This window comes from Microchirus variegatus, assembly GCF_963457635.1.
Source record: "Microchirus variegatus genome assembly, chromosome: 2".
Classification (NCBI taxonomy): Eukaryota; Metazoa; Chordata; class Actinopteri; order Pleuronectiformes; family Soleidae; genus Microchirus; species Microchirus variegatus.
Genome location: NC_139803.1, coordinates 15,477,569 through 15,494,922, shown reverse-complemented (window position 1 = coordinate 15,494,922; position 17,354 = coordinate 15,477,569). Strand labels below are relative to the sequence as shown.

At 41.3% G+C, this 17,354-nt stretch overlaps 1 protein-coding gene across 3 annotated transcripts in view; it reads left to right on the top strand.

Annotated features, from left to right (window-relative positions):
• Positions 1 to 17,354, top strand: part of abr (ABR activator of RhoGEF and GTPase) — a gene marked incomplete at its 5' end in the record, with an annotated part of 129,052 nt that overhangs the window by 9,925 nt on the left and 101,773 nt on the right. Inside the window, one exon of one of the 3 annotated variants that reach the window (XM_083910743.1) lies at positions 9,233 to 9,293. The exons of the other annotated variants lie outside the window; for them this stretch is intronic. Within the exon in view, the coding sequence (XP_083766869.1) occupies positions 9,233 to 9,293 (61 nt within the window). Of the gene's footprint in view, positions 1 to 9,232; positions 9,294 to 17,354 lie in introns of those variants that run through there. 3 annotated transcript variants of the gene reach the window in all.

Here is a 17,354-nt window from a genome sequence, read left to right as displayed (position 1 = left end):
TTTTTAAATAAACTGATTCCAATGGTGTGATCACACAAAGGCGAACATTTATTCATTCAAAACAAATAAAAACTTACTCACTGTACAAAAAAATAACTTGCATAAATAAAAGTTTTTCTCCCAGAAGTTACAAAAATAAACTGTACACAAATAACACAAACTGGTGTTTTGTGTGTTTTTCAAAATAGAAACGAATAAATAAATAATTCAAATAAATTTAAAAAATGATTTTTGAAGTTTATGAATCGATTCAGAATTGTGGATGATTAGAATCGTGATTCTTATGTGAATTTTTTCCCCCACTCCTAGTAAAAATAATATACGCTAGCACCAAACCAAAATTTGGGATGACTTAGAAATGTTCTTATTTTTTAAGGAAAAGCACTTTTTTTTTTCAATGAATATAACATAAAATGAATCAGAAATACACTCTATACATTGTTAATGTGGTAAACGACTATTCTAGCTGGAATATGTACATAGGTCAGGTGTATAGAGGCCCATTTCCAGCAACCAACTCTCCAGTGTTCTAATGGTACATTGTGTTTGCTAATCGCTATTGGATGATTAGAAAACCCTTGTGCAATTATGCAAGCACAGCTGAAAACAGTTTTGCTGGTTCTTTGACGAAAGCACAGGGCAAAATGATTATTTTGAATAAAAATGTCTAATTTTGTCAATATCTGGACTATATTTTCTATTCATTTTGCAACTCTTTTGATGAATAAAAGTGTGACTTTTAATGGAAAACACAACAAACATTGTATAGGTGACCTCAAACTTTTGAACAGTAGTGCACATTTTGGAGATTGAAGCACAAGAATGTCCGTTCGTGTTGCTATGTCAGATAGCAGCCGTGCTCAAACCACAGGTTTCACAGACTCTTGTGGACTGTCGAGAAGGCTAACTCAGACTTTGATAAATGTCACAGTAGGGGATGTACAGTATATTCTACCCGACGTTGTTTCCCCTCCCCTGAACACATGAGTATACCTCCTCAGAACTACGATGCAACGGCTGATTCTTGCCCGTCTTTGTCACGCTGTGCGTTCTATAGCGTTCTTAAGAAAGATATTTCTGTTGTCGGCTGTACACCGGGGAATAAATAAAAAAAACAGACTTTCACTGAAGTATAGCAATGGCATAAAACACATGTGCCGATCTCAGCTCACATTTTATCCTGAGGATATCCTTCGCTACGCTGAACACTTTCACTTCCTCTTATTGAAAAAGGAAACAGATTACCAAACACGGAAAGGTGAATTGAGCCTCGTATGAATTGCATAATAGAAACCACGTTTTGCTCTTTCAGTCAGTCAGTCAGTGCTACGGGGATAATAGAAATCATAGTCATGTTGTAATGCTTTGTTCAGTTTTAGACGGCCACGGTAGAAAGCTTCACTGCTTATCCGTCAGTGAGGAGTTAGAGTTTCATGTCACAGAAGCTCCACATGTGGGTATCGAGTGTCTTTCTGTGTAATAGAAGCACCTGCAGCTACACTAAGCCAGGTTTAAATGTATTCAGTTATCATTACTCTTAATGTGAGATCATTTAAATGGGAAGTTCATGCTGTTTGTTGAGTGTTGAAGGGAATCTTTATTGGATCAGACACTGGTGTTTGCATCAATGCGGTCATCGCGGCACGGCTGCATGAAACTGCCGTGACTTTTACGTTAGTGACTAGTGACTTGTCGCTTGGAACCTCGCCAGAGCAGGTGCTAAAAATAGTACCAGGTACTATGACTAATATGGAAAAGCATTTTAAGTACAATTTCAACACGGAAGAGATTTTTATTTTGTCAAAGCCTTTCATAGCAAACACCTGTCACTTTGCACTCAGGTTGGACGGCGCGGCACGCCATGGTTTTAAATTGTTTTAGTCATTAATTGTTGCTTACAGATTAAATTGTTACACGATGTTACTGGAAAACAATTATCAAGTAAAAAAAAATCAAAGAGTTATAATTGAACTACAGTGTAGAAACATTATAGGTAACCAACCAACTATTTCAAAGACTTGGTTGCAGGAGCTGGCGTGTTTATGTTCTCTTTCTATGTTTCTGTGCATGTTTTGTTGTTTTTGTGAAATAATTTGAATTTGAGATAATGTCAATTTGCAATCTTTAAAAAAACAATCATGATATTATCCTTGACGATATATCTTGCCCCCCTCTAGTATGTGTAAATATCACAACCTACTATATTGTATATTATACGCACAGTAGACCTGACGTGATGTGTTATTCCTGTGAAGATATTCTGTTCCCCCTGCCCACCTACACGCAAACAGGATGTAACATCTAAGTGAGTGAGTGTGTAGATTTGTTCAGTGCTTTGTCACCTATGCTGTAGAACCTGTAATACTTCCACACGCTCATTTTCCGCTCAGGAGGGCGGCTTAGTTTGCTCGTGGCCTCCTCGTTTTCACAGCAATTTGAGGTTAAGAAATAAACGTTGTTACTTCACTGGCTCATTTACTTTTTTTTCATGGATGAAAGTGGACCATCATAGCGCCTTCTGCTGGACCTCATGGTCTGATGTGTTTGTAGGCTGGATATTTTGAACTCAAATGGTTTTTTTCTTAGTTTGAATTGGAATTTTTCCACCCCCAATTTCAATTTCTGATAAAAAGCCACAGCCTTTGATGCACAATATGTAATTTCTGCTGTTGAGGGTCAAAGCAATAACAAAAACCCTTGTTTTAGTGATGTTAGGAAACAGCGAGGGATCGTGGGAATTGCTGTCTTGTGGTCTGGAGAGAGCTCAGGCAGCAGAACGTGCAATATACCGAGAAAACAAAAGACAACGCTTTGGTTAACTGATTAGAACTCCAAAATGAAATGACCAAAATGGAACAATCCATTATCTCACATCACGTACACCACTCAACAAAATACATAGCATTCGTGCCATTGTCTTTAGATGCAGAGACGGTGCTTTATGATCCAGAGGGATTGTGGGATATTAAGAAGATTAAAAGAGCGCGCTCAGGTGGACATGTTTAACCGTGACAGTTGAGTTTATTATTTGTAATCCCTCATGAGCCTTTTATGTGGTTGTTTTGTTTTGGTGATTTAAGACATGTACACCTGTGCCTGTGCTTTGGATGGATTATTTCCCATAGGTTTGCTCGTGTGCTCATTTCTTTTTGGTTATTTACACAGAACATGCGATTAGCTGATTGCATTGTTTCAAATTGCCAGTTATTGCCCTGGTCACCAAATTACATTTGTGTGTAGCATTATAGAGGGTGAAACAGAATATATTTCTACTCATGAGAATAATGAAAATTTTTGGACTTTTTGCTTCAACTTGACATTGTTTAAAATGAGCTTCTTTACTTGCACTGGCAGAGATGAAACACTAGAGTGCAGTAGTTCTTCACGTTGATGTACTGCAGTTGTTCCGTCTGTCCACTTTTGCTCATGGGTTGAACGTGGACATGTAAAATTAAAGCTGATGGAGGCTTTTTAGTTCACAGAGCGCACAGACGACATCAGTCGGTGGGTTCATATACCACAGAATGCATGCAGGCATATGAGGTGCAGCCATATCTGTTCTCTGGGTATATGGGTGTGTGTATTATGGCTGCAATTATTCAATCATTATTTATTGATGACATAATTAATCACCCATTATTTTGATGGTTGTAAAATCAGTTTTATTTCTATCCAAATCTATGTTGTTGTTTGTTTGTCTGAAACTGAATATCTTTGACAGACATTTGATGTTTGGGAAGCATAGACATTTTCATAGGTTTCTGACATTATATAGCCCAAATAACTAATCAAGAAAATAATATACACTTTTATTGATAATGAATAGTTGGTCAAAACCTCAATTACAACAAAGCAGGAAAAACTTGGAGAACGCAAACTTCCTCTAAGGCTGCGGAGTTCCTCACTGTGTCAAATGCATGTCTTGCAAATTTAGCAGTTGTTAACCAAAAAAAAGTCCTCCATCAATCTGATAAACATTTGAAATCTAATATTTTCTTCCACAGACCATGACCTACACTCTTAGAAATAAAAATGCTAAGTAGAACCATATAAGGTTCATCAGCTTGTCCTCATAGGAGAACCCTTTTTGGCTCCAGGTAGAACCTTTTTTTTTGTAAAGGTTCCACCAAGAACCCTTTTCAAACCCATTATTCAGAAAAGGGTTTTAAAGGGCTCTCTGGATCAAAATGGTTCTTACTGGAACCATTAGTGTTACCAAGAACCCTTGAAAAACCCATTCTTCTGGGAAGGGTTTTTCAGAAGCAAATGGTTCCAGGGAGAACCTCAGCCATTGTAGAAGAACCCTTTTGGAACCCTTATTTCTAAGAGTGTACATCCCCCCAAATCCATCCAAATGTGTCCATTGCAAGTGATGCTGTACACAGACAAACAAGCAACAATATAACCTTGGCAGAGGCAATAATGAGCATAAAGTACACATGTGAACTTGTATTTATTACCACGATTGGACCTTTTCTGGCATAAACGCTGACCTTGCCAAGACCAGCGGTCCTCATGGAGACCCAAACCTGGTCCTAATGAGACAAAACGTCCATTTCTGAGCAACTGCTTCAGTTTAGGGTTGAGATGTGAATTGTGTTAGGGTTAAACATTATGTTTAAGTAAGGATGACACTTTGTCCAGGCTGTCCAAATGAATGGGATTCAAAGCAGTGTCCTAAGAAGAATAGGTGTGCAAACGTGTGTGTGTGTGTGTGTGTGTGTGTGTCAGGTATAATTATCTGGTGTCTGTCCAATCACGGCACGATTCGGATGATTTTCACATTGACCTAAATAGATCAAAGTGAATTCAGCTGGCGTGTGATGAATCCTCTCTGTGTGTCTGAGGCACACTCTCTCCCTCTCTTTCTCCCTCCTTCTCTCTTTGTCCCTTCTTCTGCACTTCTGATAGACACACACTCATATGTCACAGCGGTCAGCCACACAGACAGACAGACAGACAGACAGGGTCTGTTCCAATGCATGATAAAGAGGTTTGGGGCAAATGTGGGTCAAATGAGGTGAGTGAGGATGTTGTTTGTCAGAGCACATGCTGGGAGGGAAAAAAGATGCATTCATGCACTACAGTAAAAAAAAAAGCTGCATGATGGGAAGTCGTTTGTTGGTGGGAAGTGTTAATAAAGCTCCTCTGATGACACTCTAAAGTCAGATGGAGAGAGAGAGAGAGTGTCACAGTTGATTTAATTGTTAGATGAATGACGCATTTTGACTACACGTGTTTACAGAGGGAGAGACAAATGACTTGGCATAATAACCCAAGGGACCTTTCACACCATTTGAAAAACCACCCCAAAAAAACCTGTCAATAACAAACAATAAAGCTAAATAAGTGAATAAGTGATTAAATAAATAAATAAAGACCCCCCCATATGTTTTCAGACATCCACATTTAACAGGCAGACATTCATCACTGGTGCACTCAGGGCTTTTTAATAATGCATAGCCGGTGCTAGTCCCTGCTGCCACCCCCACTCCCACCCCCACTACCACCAACCTACAGAACAAAGCAGCAAGTTAGACAAAGCCTATAGCTGGAGATTATTGTATGGATGCACAATATTGGACTTTTTTGCCGATATCTGATATGCTGATTTATTGTGAGTGTTTGGGCCAATAATCGATACATATTCGATACAATATCTTTGTTTTTGCCCAACTGCAGAGGTAATTTAATCTCTTCTGTAGTGAAATTAACATAAAATTTTTCATTTATTTATCATGTCGCTGTAGTGGCAAAATAAACAAGCATCAAAAGACTAGCTGTAGGGGGCACTAGCATAGAAGTCAAGGAGGTAGCAGCTTATTCAGCCTATTTTAATCACCGCCTTTTAAAGCCAATATCTGCTGATTTTGCAGATAATGTCATGCATCCCGTGAAAACGAGCAGCTGAAACGCATTTAAGATGCATTCAATGAGCAAGGTAAATTATGTCACTTTTACAGGGTCTGTAGCACGTTTGGCTTCAAGATGCATTCAGTAAACCACGTAAATACCATCACTTCTGCATGTACAGTCCACTAACCAAAATCTTGCTGCTGCTGCCACCTTGTGGTAATATATGCACTATGGATGAGGTATAAGTAACCATAACTGATTGACTTTTTTTTTACAATTACACAAATGATCCTAGTATAAAGCTTTCATTGTATTTTCTTTTACACATAAGTCCTGTATCTGCAGCTGGATAGATGTGTGAAGCATGAGGTCAGTGGGTGATTCCGGGTCATGTTCTATTTTGTGTGCTTTGTCTGTAATGGTTGTGTAAGTCAGTGCTCAGATGTTGGCAGTGGATAAAGTGGATGTTTGATTTCTTTGTTTGACCACTTGTGTCCTCTCTTTTTGGTGTCGTTTTGCTTGAATTATTTGTTTATTATTCGGGGACAACGTTTGTCGCTCCAGAGCCTCATCCGTCAGTCACTCACGTGGAAACATAGCGGTGTACTTCCTGTGTGTGCAGCCACTCTCACTGTCATGTGCAAACACTCAAAACCACTGAATATTTTGGAGTGTGGGGGACGGGCGCCGGTGGGCACTCATGCAGCAGCACAACAGATATTTCTTATCTACTACCAGTCGTTTTTTTTTTCCCTCTCTCGCAAGCAAAAAGCAGGGCAGAGTGGGGGAAGAAGGGGGAGCAGATTGGCACTGAACCAACTCGCTGCCCCTGAGAGGAGAGGAGGAGAGGGATGGTGTGTGGGAAATTGAAACAAACCACTATACCCCCCGTAGTCATTCACATAGCCTGTGGTTAGAGTCAGAATGTAGGGGAGGTTGGTATTGTTGTGGAAATACTCTGCTGCTGGTGAAGAATGAAATAGAGAACTTCTGCCGGCCGACAAGTTTTTATTTTTCGTTGCAAGGAAAAGGTCAATCTTCACAGGAGTGATCCTAGCTGGAGAAAGACCCTGAGCAAAGTGAGCCCTCCACATTTATACCTGAGCAACCCCCCTTTTGTATTCCTCCAAAAGACAAAGAGTCTGCCATTCAAGGTGGTGTTTTCACACCTCTTTATATACTGTAGGTATCGGGGAGCCGATAATAAGACTTGTTTTCAAGGATTAGGTTTAGTTCAGGTAAGACATTTAGTTGTGATGGTTAAGGTTAGGGTAAGGGGTCAGAGAATGCATTGTCTCCTTTGTGTCTTCACTAAGAGAGCTGTACAAGAATGTGTGTGTGTGCATGCATGCACCTGTGTGTGTGTGTGTGTGTGTGTGTGTGTGTGTGTGTGTGTGTGTGTGTGTGTGTGTGGGGCGCGCGCGTGCGTGCGTGCGTGTGTGTGTGAGAGACATCAATCTTCTGTCGCCCCATTGTTCGAGATTTACAAAGGACTGTACAGTACATAAATCTTTGTGATGGTTTTTTCACTCTGCTGTAATTTACTGTAGAAATTAACCTCTGTGCATGTGTGTTCTTTAACACACAGTTTGTGCAGTTTTTTTAGTTTTTTTTTTACATACAGTATGTTTTTTTAAAAACCCCATTAAATGTTTTATTGATGCTGACGGATATCTTGGATATTACACACACACACGGAAATGACCTCTGGCAGGATGAGCTCTCTGGTTGCCCTGTCTTTTGTGGTTGAGTGTGTGTGTGTGTATTTCCTCCAGCTGGCACACGAGACCTCTGAAGCCAGACAAAGCGAGCGGCGCCCAGGGCCCCGTGCGCTGCCTTTGGAGGTGGAGGGGGCAGAGGAGGAGGAGGTGGTGGAGGGGGGCGGTGGCGGGCCTCCTCCTGTCAGCCTTTGTGTCCTAATTGAAGTTTTTCTGCCTTGTCTCAAACCCTCCCATCTTTCCTCCCCCATGCTGGTTAGGGGGAGGATGAAGGGGGGGTGGGGGTGGTGGAGTGGACCTGACAGTGGTTTGAGGGGTTTCATATCAGGCTTTGTTGCTTCTGCTGCTGCTGGCACGTTGCTCGTCTGTGATTGCCCTCTGCATTTGTAAACACAGCCGGGTCCGACGAGAAGGAAGCTCGCTGTTCAGTGATGATGATGATGCTGTCTGCTCTGTTTCTGGGAACAGGATGCAGCGAGAGAGCGATAATGTGCTAAATGAGCTAATGTGCCCATTAAACCCTGACAGAGTGATAATTTGAAAAATCAATAAAGCAGATGAGCACATTTTTTTTTAATTGCGTAATGATGAAATGTGGATTTCCAGCGTGGTGTCGTCGTAATGTAATCTAATTCCCGTCATGCTTCCGTATGTTGGATGTGGATGGTTTTCTCCAGCATGTCTTCCACATCTATAACTTAGTCCATGCTCTTTTATGTGTGTCTGCATTGACAAGTGTGGGGAGGGGGGGGAGCGAGTTGCCACGGGAACTGAACACTGAAGTAGCTTAAAACACGACATCCGAAACGCGTCCTTCCTACTCAAAGAGCGACTCTGTTCCGCACAAAGCCGCTCATTGTCGCGCGTGGCAATGAAGTGGTGAAGAGGCAGTGATCTTTTTAGTCAGTCTCTTCCCCATCATGCGTTACTCGGTAATCAGAGGAAGACGACTGAAGAATCTAGTTCAGTTGGAGCTGGAGCTAAGAGCATGATGGAAATCATCCAAATATCAGAAATGTACTGTTTATGCATCTTTATAATGACGTCTTGGTGACACATTAAAGACTTTTGCTGAAGCTTTTACAAGTCAGAAGCAGTTGCTTGTTGACGCGACAAAGTGAAGAAAATCTATCTTTTAATTCACATTCGTCACTTCGGGATTCCTGACTCTGCTCACAGATGGAAAGACATGTCAGGATTGCGAGGGATGGAGAGAGAGAGAGAGGCTGATGAACAGTTTGCGCAGAATCAAGAGAGGAGAGAGAGAGAGAGAGGGAGGAGGTGTATGTGAGGGAGCGAGCAAGCCAAAGAGAGAGAAGGCATGCTTCTCTCTTCCCCTAGCAACGGTCGGCGGTGTGCGTCTCCAGCCTGTTGTTTTCTCTCTCTCTCTCTGCTGTCAGATACACACACACACACACAGCACTCATTCACTTGCTCATTTGGCTCCTCCGCTCACTCGTCTGCCTGTTGGACCCCGGGGGGTGTCCTCTTTCCCCGAATGGTTCTTTCTGCGTCTTCCTGAGAAAGCGAAAGAGAGAGCGACGGATGCTTTTTTTGAAGGATAAGGAAAACAAGAGACGTGACGCGACGAAGAGCTGCGAGGTTACGGCGCTGAAGAGAAAAGAAAGAAGCTGAGTGAGGGGGAAAGAGTAAGCAGGATGGAGCCCCTCAGCGCTCACGGTCTGCCCCGGCTCTCCTGGATCGACACCCTCTACAGCAGTACGTATCCCTCCATCCGTCCATCCTTGCATCATGTCCCTTTCTTCTTTTTTTTGTTTGTTTTTCCTTTTGAGCCAGCACCCGTCTTTCTCCATCGCACAAGCTTGCCCGTTAGTGTCATGCACACACACACACAGACTGACAACACTTTACCCCAAGAGTTGGCAATTACAGTGAATCACCGTAGCTGTCCATAACAAGATAGTCACCCCCTCCTCCTCCCGCTACTCTTCCTCCCCTCCAATTCCTTATTTGCCTCTATTCCCCGTTAGTGCTAACAAGTCATGTGTGTCTGCCACTGTTTTGGCTGTTTGGCTATTTGGCTGCCCACTAAGCACAGAAGCTCGGGGAGGGGGAAAGCCTGTAGTGTTGGGAGAGCGAGTGAGTCATGCCCACAACCTGGAGGTAGAACTTTATGTTCCGTCCTATTGAGGACACAAGCTGTCTGATGTTTAATTTTTAATTGTCTCTGTGTTGTGGACGTCAACGCCGAGACGTAGATACACTGTGGCATGTCTGCGGTCAGATCGAGTGTTAGCAGCGCCTTTATATTACAATGGTAAACAACTTTCAGTGTTAGTATCTGTGCTGTTGTGACTGCATATTTGTACAGCTGCTGTCCTCGCTGAAACAGTATATAGCGAAATACAGCATAAATGTTTTTTCCGAAGGCATAAATATCCATAGAACCTGAATGTAGTTCTTGGGGGAAAATATATTTAAGTATAAATAAATAAAGTGGGTAAAAAAGGGTGCTAATTACAATTATCAATAGTTGAGAATCAGGCTCAAAGGTGCGTTAACCTTCTGTGGGAACTTTAGTTTGGGAATTGTGTTAATATTCAAAATTTGAAACTTTCCATGGGAATCCATGAGAATTAATTGGAAATTTGGGAAACTCGTTTGTGAGTAGAACATTATCAATGTTTTAATTGTTTAATTGAACAAGAAAAACCTTCAGCCTTCAATTTTGAATATTTCTTGTTAATTTCCAATTTTCCACCCCTATTTAACATTTAATATAGTTTCTATGAAGATGCTTTTCTCTTCTGGTTTCATATAACTTGTCATCTTGGTAAATTTAAGCCAAAATGCGTTTTCAGGGAACACTCCCATGATATGAGGTAGCTGATCTCTTAATGCAAAAAATATTTTCAAATATATTTCCCCAAACCCCTTCCCAGCTCCGTTTCCGTCCTCCGATATTTAAGTACGGTCGTTTTATTCTTATCATTTTTAAAAGCTATATTTTAAAAACCTCATAAACACTGTAACCAGTGTATTCTGCTATTCTGTATTTCAAACCAGACAGTCTGAGCAAGTTTGCAGTAAGGACAAGACGCACATCCCATCAGGTCTGGCAGTGATTCCCTGTTTGTGTTGGGAGTTCTTTAGCACACGACACAGTCTTTTGGGATTTCCTCTGCTGTGTCACCGTTGTTACCATACCAATGTTGTCTGAAGTGTGTTTGGAGGCAAGTCCTTACGGCTGCGGCACATGTAATTCATGTACACACGGTCATCTCTCTGATCATTGGTTTGATTACAAATAATCAATAATGTTTGCATTGTTGTATTCAATTTATCATTTTGCTAAAGGCCCGTCGGGCAGGGGAGTCCATGTCGAGACTCGGATGACTATCCTTGGCGACTACTTATTTAGTACTACTTACTACTTAAGTTGTTGAAATGTTTTTTTTAAGCGGGGCTTAATACTCCACCTAGTGGTGGGTTGGCAGTTCTGTTCGCGTACGTGCACCCAACGCGCTCTTTGCACGTTTTGTACGCATCTTACGATACAGTATCGTGCGAGTTTTTAGCCATAGAACTACAAGATAAAAATTCTAGGGAACCTCTCATTTCTTTTTCTTAAATCTAAATAGTCTAAAAAAAAAATAGTGCGTAGTGTATGTTCTGGCAATTGTGATGAGTGTGTATCTGTATACCTCTCACTGTCAGTTTGCCCTGTACCTTGATTTAACAACTATTGCTTTGAAATATTGAGGTTCATTCTTGTTTTGATAGCATTGTATTGCCGTTTTATCAAAAACCATAGTTTGCTGGGAGCTGTGAAGACATTGTGCTGGATATAATGTCTGCACTGAATTCTCAGTGCATGCATGCATTAGTCTACTTTTGAGAAAATGGATCAGGTCAGTGTAACTGTACAGCAATGAATTTTAATCGTGAGGGACTCTATACTTAGTCTCTTCTGTTTTAATGGTGGCTATTTCAGTTCTGGGCTTTGCTGTGAACACAAATAATCATAATCATCATAATTCTGCAGCGCATCTGAAATTCAGTGAGACGACTGGATGTGTGGACAATAGTTCGAGGAGCAATTGTTAACATTACAACAGGCTCAACCCAGACTTTACCACGAGCTCATCTCAGGGAAAAGGGCACAATCCTTTTGTGCACCTGTCAGCTCATCATCCTTCCTTCTTTCATTCCGTGATGCTACTCCTACACTGAGTGTGTGCGCCTGTTATATATATATATATATATATATATATATATATATATAAATATATTCTTTGAGTTAAAATGGTAGGACTATCTCTGCTAAACCCCGTCCTCCACCTCCACTCAGAAGAATAGAATGTACCAGCTTTTTGAATGCTACGGTCAAGTGTGTCTCCTTTGTGCATCTACACTGCGCCCTGACAGCCCACACATCAGTCCATTTCCCTTCAGACTATAATTTACGAGGACACAACACACCAAACTGTGGAAGATGACTCACACCTGGCCTGCCATTTTTACTAAACCATTATGCATCGCTACAAAAGCTTCCTTGGTTATGTAGTAGGAGGCTGTAATTGCTTTGTGTCCCCTTTGCCCCCCCTGAAACTCCGTTAATGGCTCAAAGTAAAGCAGTGACCACATATCCTTAACTTGCTCAGTAAAGTGGAAGTGGATGCTTTAAACCACGACCACTCTATTCCCCCTAGAGATCTTCACTGTTGGGTCTGTAGCATTTCTCGACCACTTCGTCATCTCAAAGCTCTGTGTTTGTTTGCTGTGCAGCTTTAATTTTGAGGGGCACAAAATACTCATTTGTAAATTATTTTGATGAGGGGTTTGATGATTTTGACACCGAGTGTCAGTGCTTTGACGTGACAACGCACCTAATGCGCCACACGTCTTTGCTTTGATTTATGTAATGTGATCGCGTGACAGACGCACTTTAATCAAGTTAGATGCGAAGACACAGTCGGTTTTCCAAAAGAGTGAACCCAAAAGAGATTTTCATCTGCATGCCAAGCTCATCATCTTTGCACCGCATTGCAATGCCACATCTACTGCTTCAAGGTAGGGTTGGAAATCCTGGAAAAACAGTTTGAGCAGGCTATATTTGGAATTCAAATGTTCAAGACCCTTTCTTCAGACTTCCCTACGCCAATTCTAGAGCACTGTGCAGCATCTGTAACTTTCAGTACTTTTTTGGATACTCGTTCAAATGACAACTTGATGCTGGAAAACAACAAATACTCACAAAAGATGGCAGTTTGATTAATGCCTCACAATCCAATTATTTTGTTCGGGTCGTTCAATATGATTGGATGCTGTTTTTAGAGGCCTGTCCATTCCACATTTACCGTTCCATTTTTGCTCAATGCATTTATTAATTGGTTACAATCAGGGTGTGAAGAGGAATTTTAGCGATTCGGTAAGAAAATGATCTCCCACCCTACCTTTACGTGGCAGACTGGCACTGACCTGAACTGAAACCTTCAGAGAATCAGCCTGACTGCTGTATGGTTTACTTCACTGCCACATCATGATAGCTAAAGAAACATCAAAAGAAAATTTGCTTATGTCAGAGCCAGATTATGGGAATTTGACATGGTGGAGCCAAGGTGTCGCGTGCACATCCAAAGACTCGGCTGCATATGTTTTCTTCTAATCCCTTTCTCCGTGAAGAGGATGCAAGTTAATGTGCATCTCTCGTCCGTCCTCGTTTCTCTACACATTTGTCTCTGTGGTATAGGAAGTATCGAGGGTGCTTGCTTTCAGCCCGGGCAAGCTAAGATACGACATTGTGAGACAGGGTGGCGCCCTCACCTGATTTAAAGGGTCCTTCCATTTACTTTTGAACAGTGTGGTTTTGTTCATAAACGGTAGAGAAACTTCAATATAGTGTTGTTGTAGCACAGCTAAGGTAAAGCTGACCATCATTCAGAGCCCAAACACACGTGCAGCTTCTGCAACATTAAGACGCACTATTAAACCTAAAGGAATCTGTTTATGACTTTGATGGGTCATTATTGGCTGTTAATGTACAAGTGATTGTTGAGAGCTATGGATTTGTGTAAATGTTAGGGATGGTAATCATCAGGTACCTGAAGATTCAAATTGATGATAATTCAAATGATGTGATTCGATTATAACACAATAATCAGTGTATCAGAATTTTACTTTTTATGTTCTATTTCTTTTTACATTAAATGAATACAGTTTGTGTGCTGCCTCTAACAGCAGTATGTAATACAGAATTAATTCAATATATAGTGTTACTGGAGTCCACCAACATGTGTATACACTCTTAGAAATAAAAGTGCTAAGTAGAACCATATAAGGTTCTTTGGCTTGTCATAGGAGAACCCTTTTGGGCTCCAGGTAGAACATTTTTATCAAGGTTCCATGTTCCACCAAGAACCCTTTTGAAACCCTTTATTCAGGAAAGGGGTTTAAAGGGTTTTCTGGATCAAAATGGTTCTTACTGGAACCATTAGTGTTACCAAGAACCCTTGAAAAACCCCTTCTTCTGGAAAGGGTTTTCCAGAAGCAAATGGATCCAGGTAGAACCTCAGCCCTTGTAGAACCCTTTTGGAACCCTTATATCTAAGAGTGTATGACTTCCTGCAAACTGATTGACATACAGTGCATGTGTGAGCCACATTGGAAAGGGTTTTTCTGAGATAATTATCTAAGAACTATGTTTTTTCCATCCCAAAAGTGACGGGTAGAGTTTTTGATACCACTATACAATTTGTGGTATGATGTAAATTCTGTTAGTGAGGAAGCAGAGCTTTGCTATGACCCCGGTATGATGGATATGGTAGCTGATGTGTCAGTGAACATATAACCCCTAACGCCTCATTTCAAGTCATTGGAAATGCCACCGATGCCAACAGTTTTTAGGTTATGCTTTCATATTTCACCACATTTTAGTTGCAGCCTGGAAAAAAAAGCAGTCTTCAGAACTGAAATGGATGCAGCACAGCACACCTTTGCTCCCGTCAAGTTTGCTCCTGATGGACTTCAACCCAGTCCCATTCCTGTCTTTAAGTGTTTTATGTCGGTAGTTAGTTGGCTATCACATGGCCCGCTACTGCAAACAGGGGTGCACAAAAAGTAATTCTGGATAGCTTCCCAGCAGAGTGCCGTTTTAATACGACGAGGGATGTCTCATTTGTCACACCTTTACAAAATCTATGTGGACCGAACCAGCTCCATCCGTCTCTGTCTTCTTTTGTGAATATCCAACGTGTCTGCCTGTCAGTGCCAGCACAAAATAGTCTAGAGGTGTAATGATATAGTGTTTTCCAACCATGTCAGTTTTGACCTCAGAGAAGGAACACAACATGACAACAGTGCTTAAATATGTAGTTTGTAAGTCCGTTATATTACACCTGTTCCAAGTATGACCTTTTTTCCCTGTTGGTTCTTAGATGGAGCTCCTGCCCATTCACCATTGAGCCAGTATTATTGATATTTAGTAAGTTCAGAATCAGTTGTGCATACAGTCATTGGTAGAGATGTATTTGTTATTGCTGTTGCTGTTATAATGTATAAGATGACATGAAAACTGAAATTTAACAGTTGAGCTGTAAAAAGCTCTGGGTCAAGAAGGTCTTTACATATTCTGCTTTGCATGAATAACATTGTTTGTTGTGTTATTCAGTCTGTGCAGCATTTCATATTTTCAATCCTACTGTACAAGCTGCTCCATTATGGTAATCAATAGATGAAGCTGTTGCCTGGCTTTACCGTAGTGTAGCTATAGAAACGGACACTTAACTCTGTCCGAGAGGGAGAAACAAACTGAGTCAGCCTAAAGCAGTGTTGTTATGTAAGAACTTCATCTCCACCGCCTCTTCTGTGCCTTGTTTTTGGGTTTGATAAGGGGTTCTCATTAGAAGTTTGAAAGTCGGGAAACAAAATGATGCTGCTTAACTGCATGCACAATTTTACCGTCTGCTATGTCTGACCAAAGATGCTGCCTTTACTGAGAACCAGCTTGAATCACAGATGCTCACTCTTGCTGAAAATATAGATGGCGGGGAGACAAGAAAAAATTATTCAAGCCACTTAACAAAAGGATCACGTGATGACAACCTGACAACCTTATCCAACTGGACAGCAAAATCCATAGAGAAAAGCACTTATTTTGAATTATTGAGCCCCTTCTTCCTTCTCATCCTGTTTTTCGAAATCCTTGGTTTGGTTTTACGTAAGTGACACAGACCCTATCAACCGAGGCAGCAGTAGACCAGCAGCTAAATATCACTTCAAGGGCCATTTCAGAGTCCAGCGTCCCTGTATCTGCGCAATTCTGTTTGTTTCTTTAATTTATCCACCTGAAATAAGTGACGAATGCAAAATTACCAGAGTAAAACAACTGAATTGTTCCAGTAACCGCACATGTACATTCCACTGCCATTTACACTTACTGTAACTGTGCAGTAGCAGTGAAGACGCAGGCTCATTAAAATGTGGATATGCTTTATTTCCCATTGCTCCGAGTGAGCGAGTCCATCTGAAACAGGAGTGCAGAGGAGGTTTGGCAGTAAGTCATTACGCTAACTTGGCTTCTCTCTTGCCCACATCCTTGCTTGGCGTTTCTCTGAACTATAGCGGGCGGCTAGGGTTCATTCAATGACAACGCGGTGAATAATGGATGAAGCTGTTGGCTCAGCCGAGTGTGTTGTTGTGGCTCCTCCGCACGCAGCAAACAACGTAGACGACATGTGTGACTCGGATTGAATGATTCGGGGGAGGATATCCGATTTCTAACTGCTGCAACAGAAAAAAAAATAATAAAAAATTGCTGACACGTATGCACTTAGGCTGCTTAAGATAATGTTTTATATCCCCAGTGTATTATATCAGATATATATTTCCTGATAATTTTTAATAGTATAACTCGGTGACTATATGCTTCCAGAGGCTGATCGATCGATTTCAATGAGTTTTTAATTTAAAAAAAATAGCAATCGCTCTGATTTCAGGTTCTTAAAGGTGAATATCTTTTGGTTTCCTTGCTCCGCTATGATAGTCAACGGACTACCTTTTTGGTTTGTGGGCCAAAACAAGACATTTTAAGGATTTGGAAAAAATCGCCCTTCCACTATGGATGAAACGTCAATGTCAACTTTGGAAAAACCGCTAGTTGCAGCTCTAAATTTAGAGTTATTAATACAAAGTAAAACAAAAAAACTAGAGAAGCACTCGGAGAGCACAGACTTCCGCCAAGGCAGCTCAGTGCCTACAAAATACACCCTGCCGGTGCACCTGGGTCAGACAGCAAGTGTTGTAACCAGTGATGGCATCTATGGATCACACTCAAAATGTAATCACTTGTTCCTGGTCCCATTGCGGACATTTCCTGCCAATTACAGCCAAATCTGTCCACGACTTTTTGAGTTATGTTCCGAACAGACAAACGAACAAATAAGAGTTCAGTGTCCGTAAAGCTCTGACCGTAGAACTGGGTTGAACTTGTGTATCGTAAATTGCTTTCTCTGTTTTCCCTTGTGTATTTTCGTTGTTTTTTTCATTTGGTTCTCCTGACTTGGCCTTTGTTTATCACCTCAGATAGCAGCGTTAGCCTGAGACAATGACATATATGTTGCCATCTTCACGTGGGTGAATCTCTGAAAATCCTTTGTTGTGTTTGATGTTAGAGGGTGTGTCATGTGTCTGAGCGTGTTTGTGTTCCGTGTCTGTGGGGACCTTCGCCGTGCCCTGAGGGGCTCGAGCAGCATGTGTGTGTGTGTGTGTGTCTCTGTCTGTTACTATGGACAGCAGTCATCCTTAAGGGCTGTGGTAACC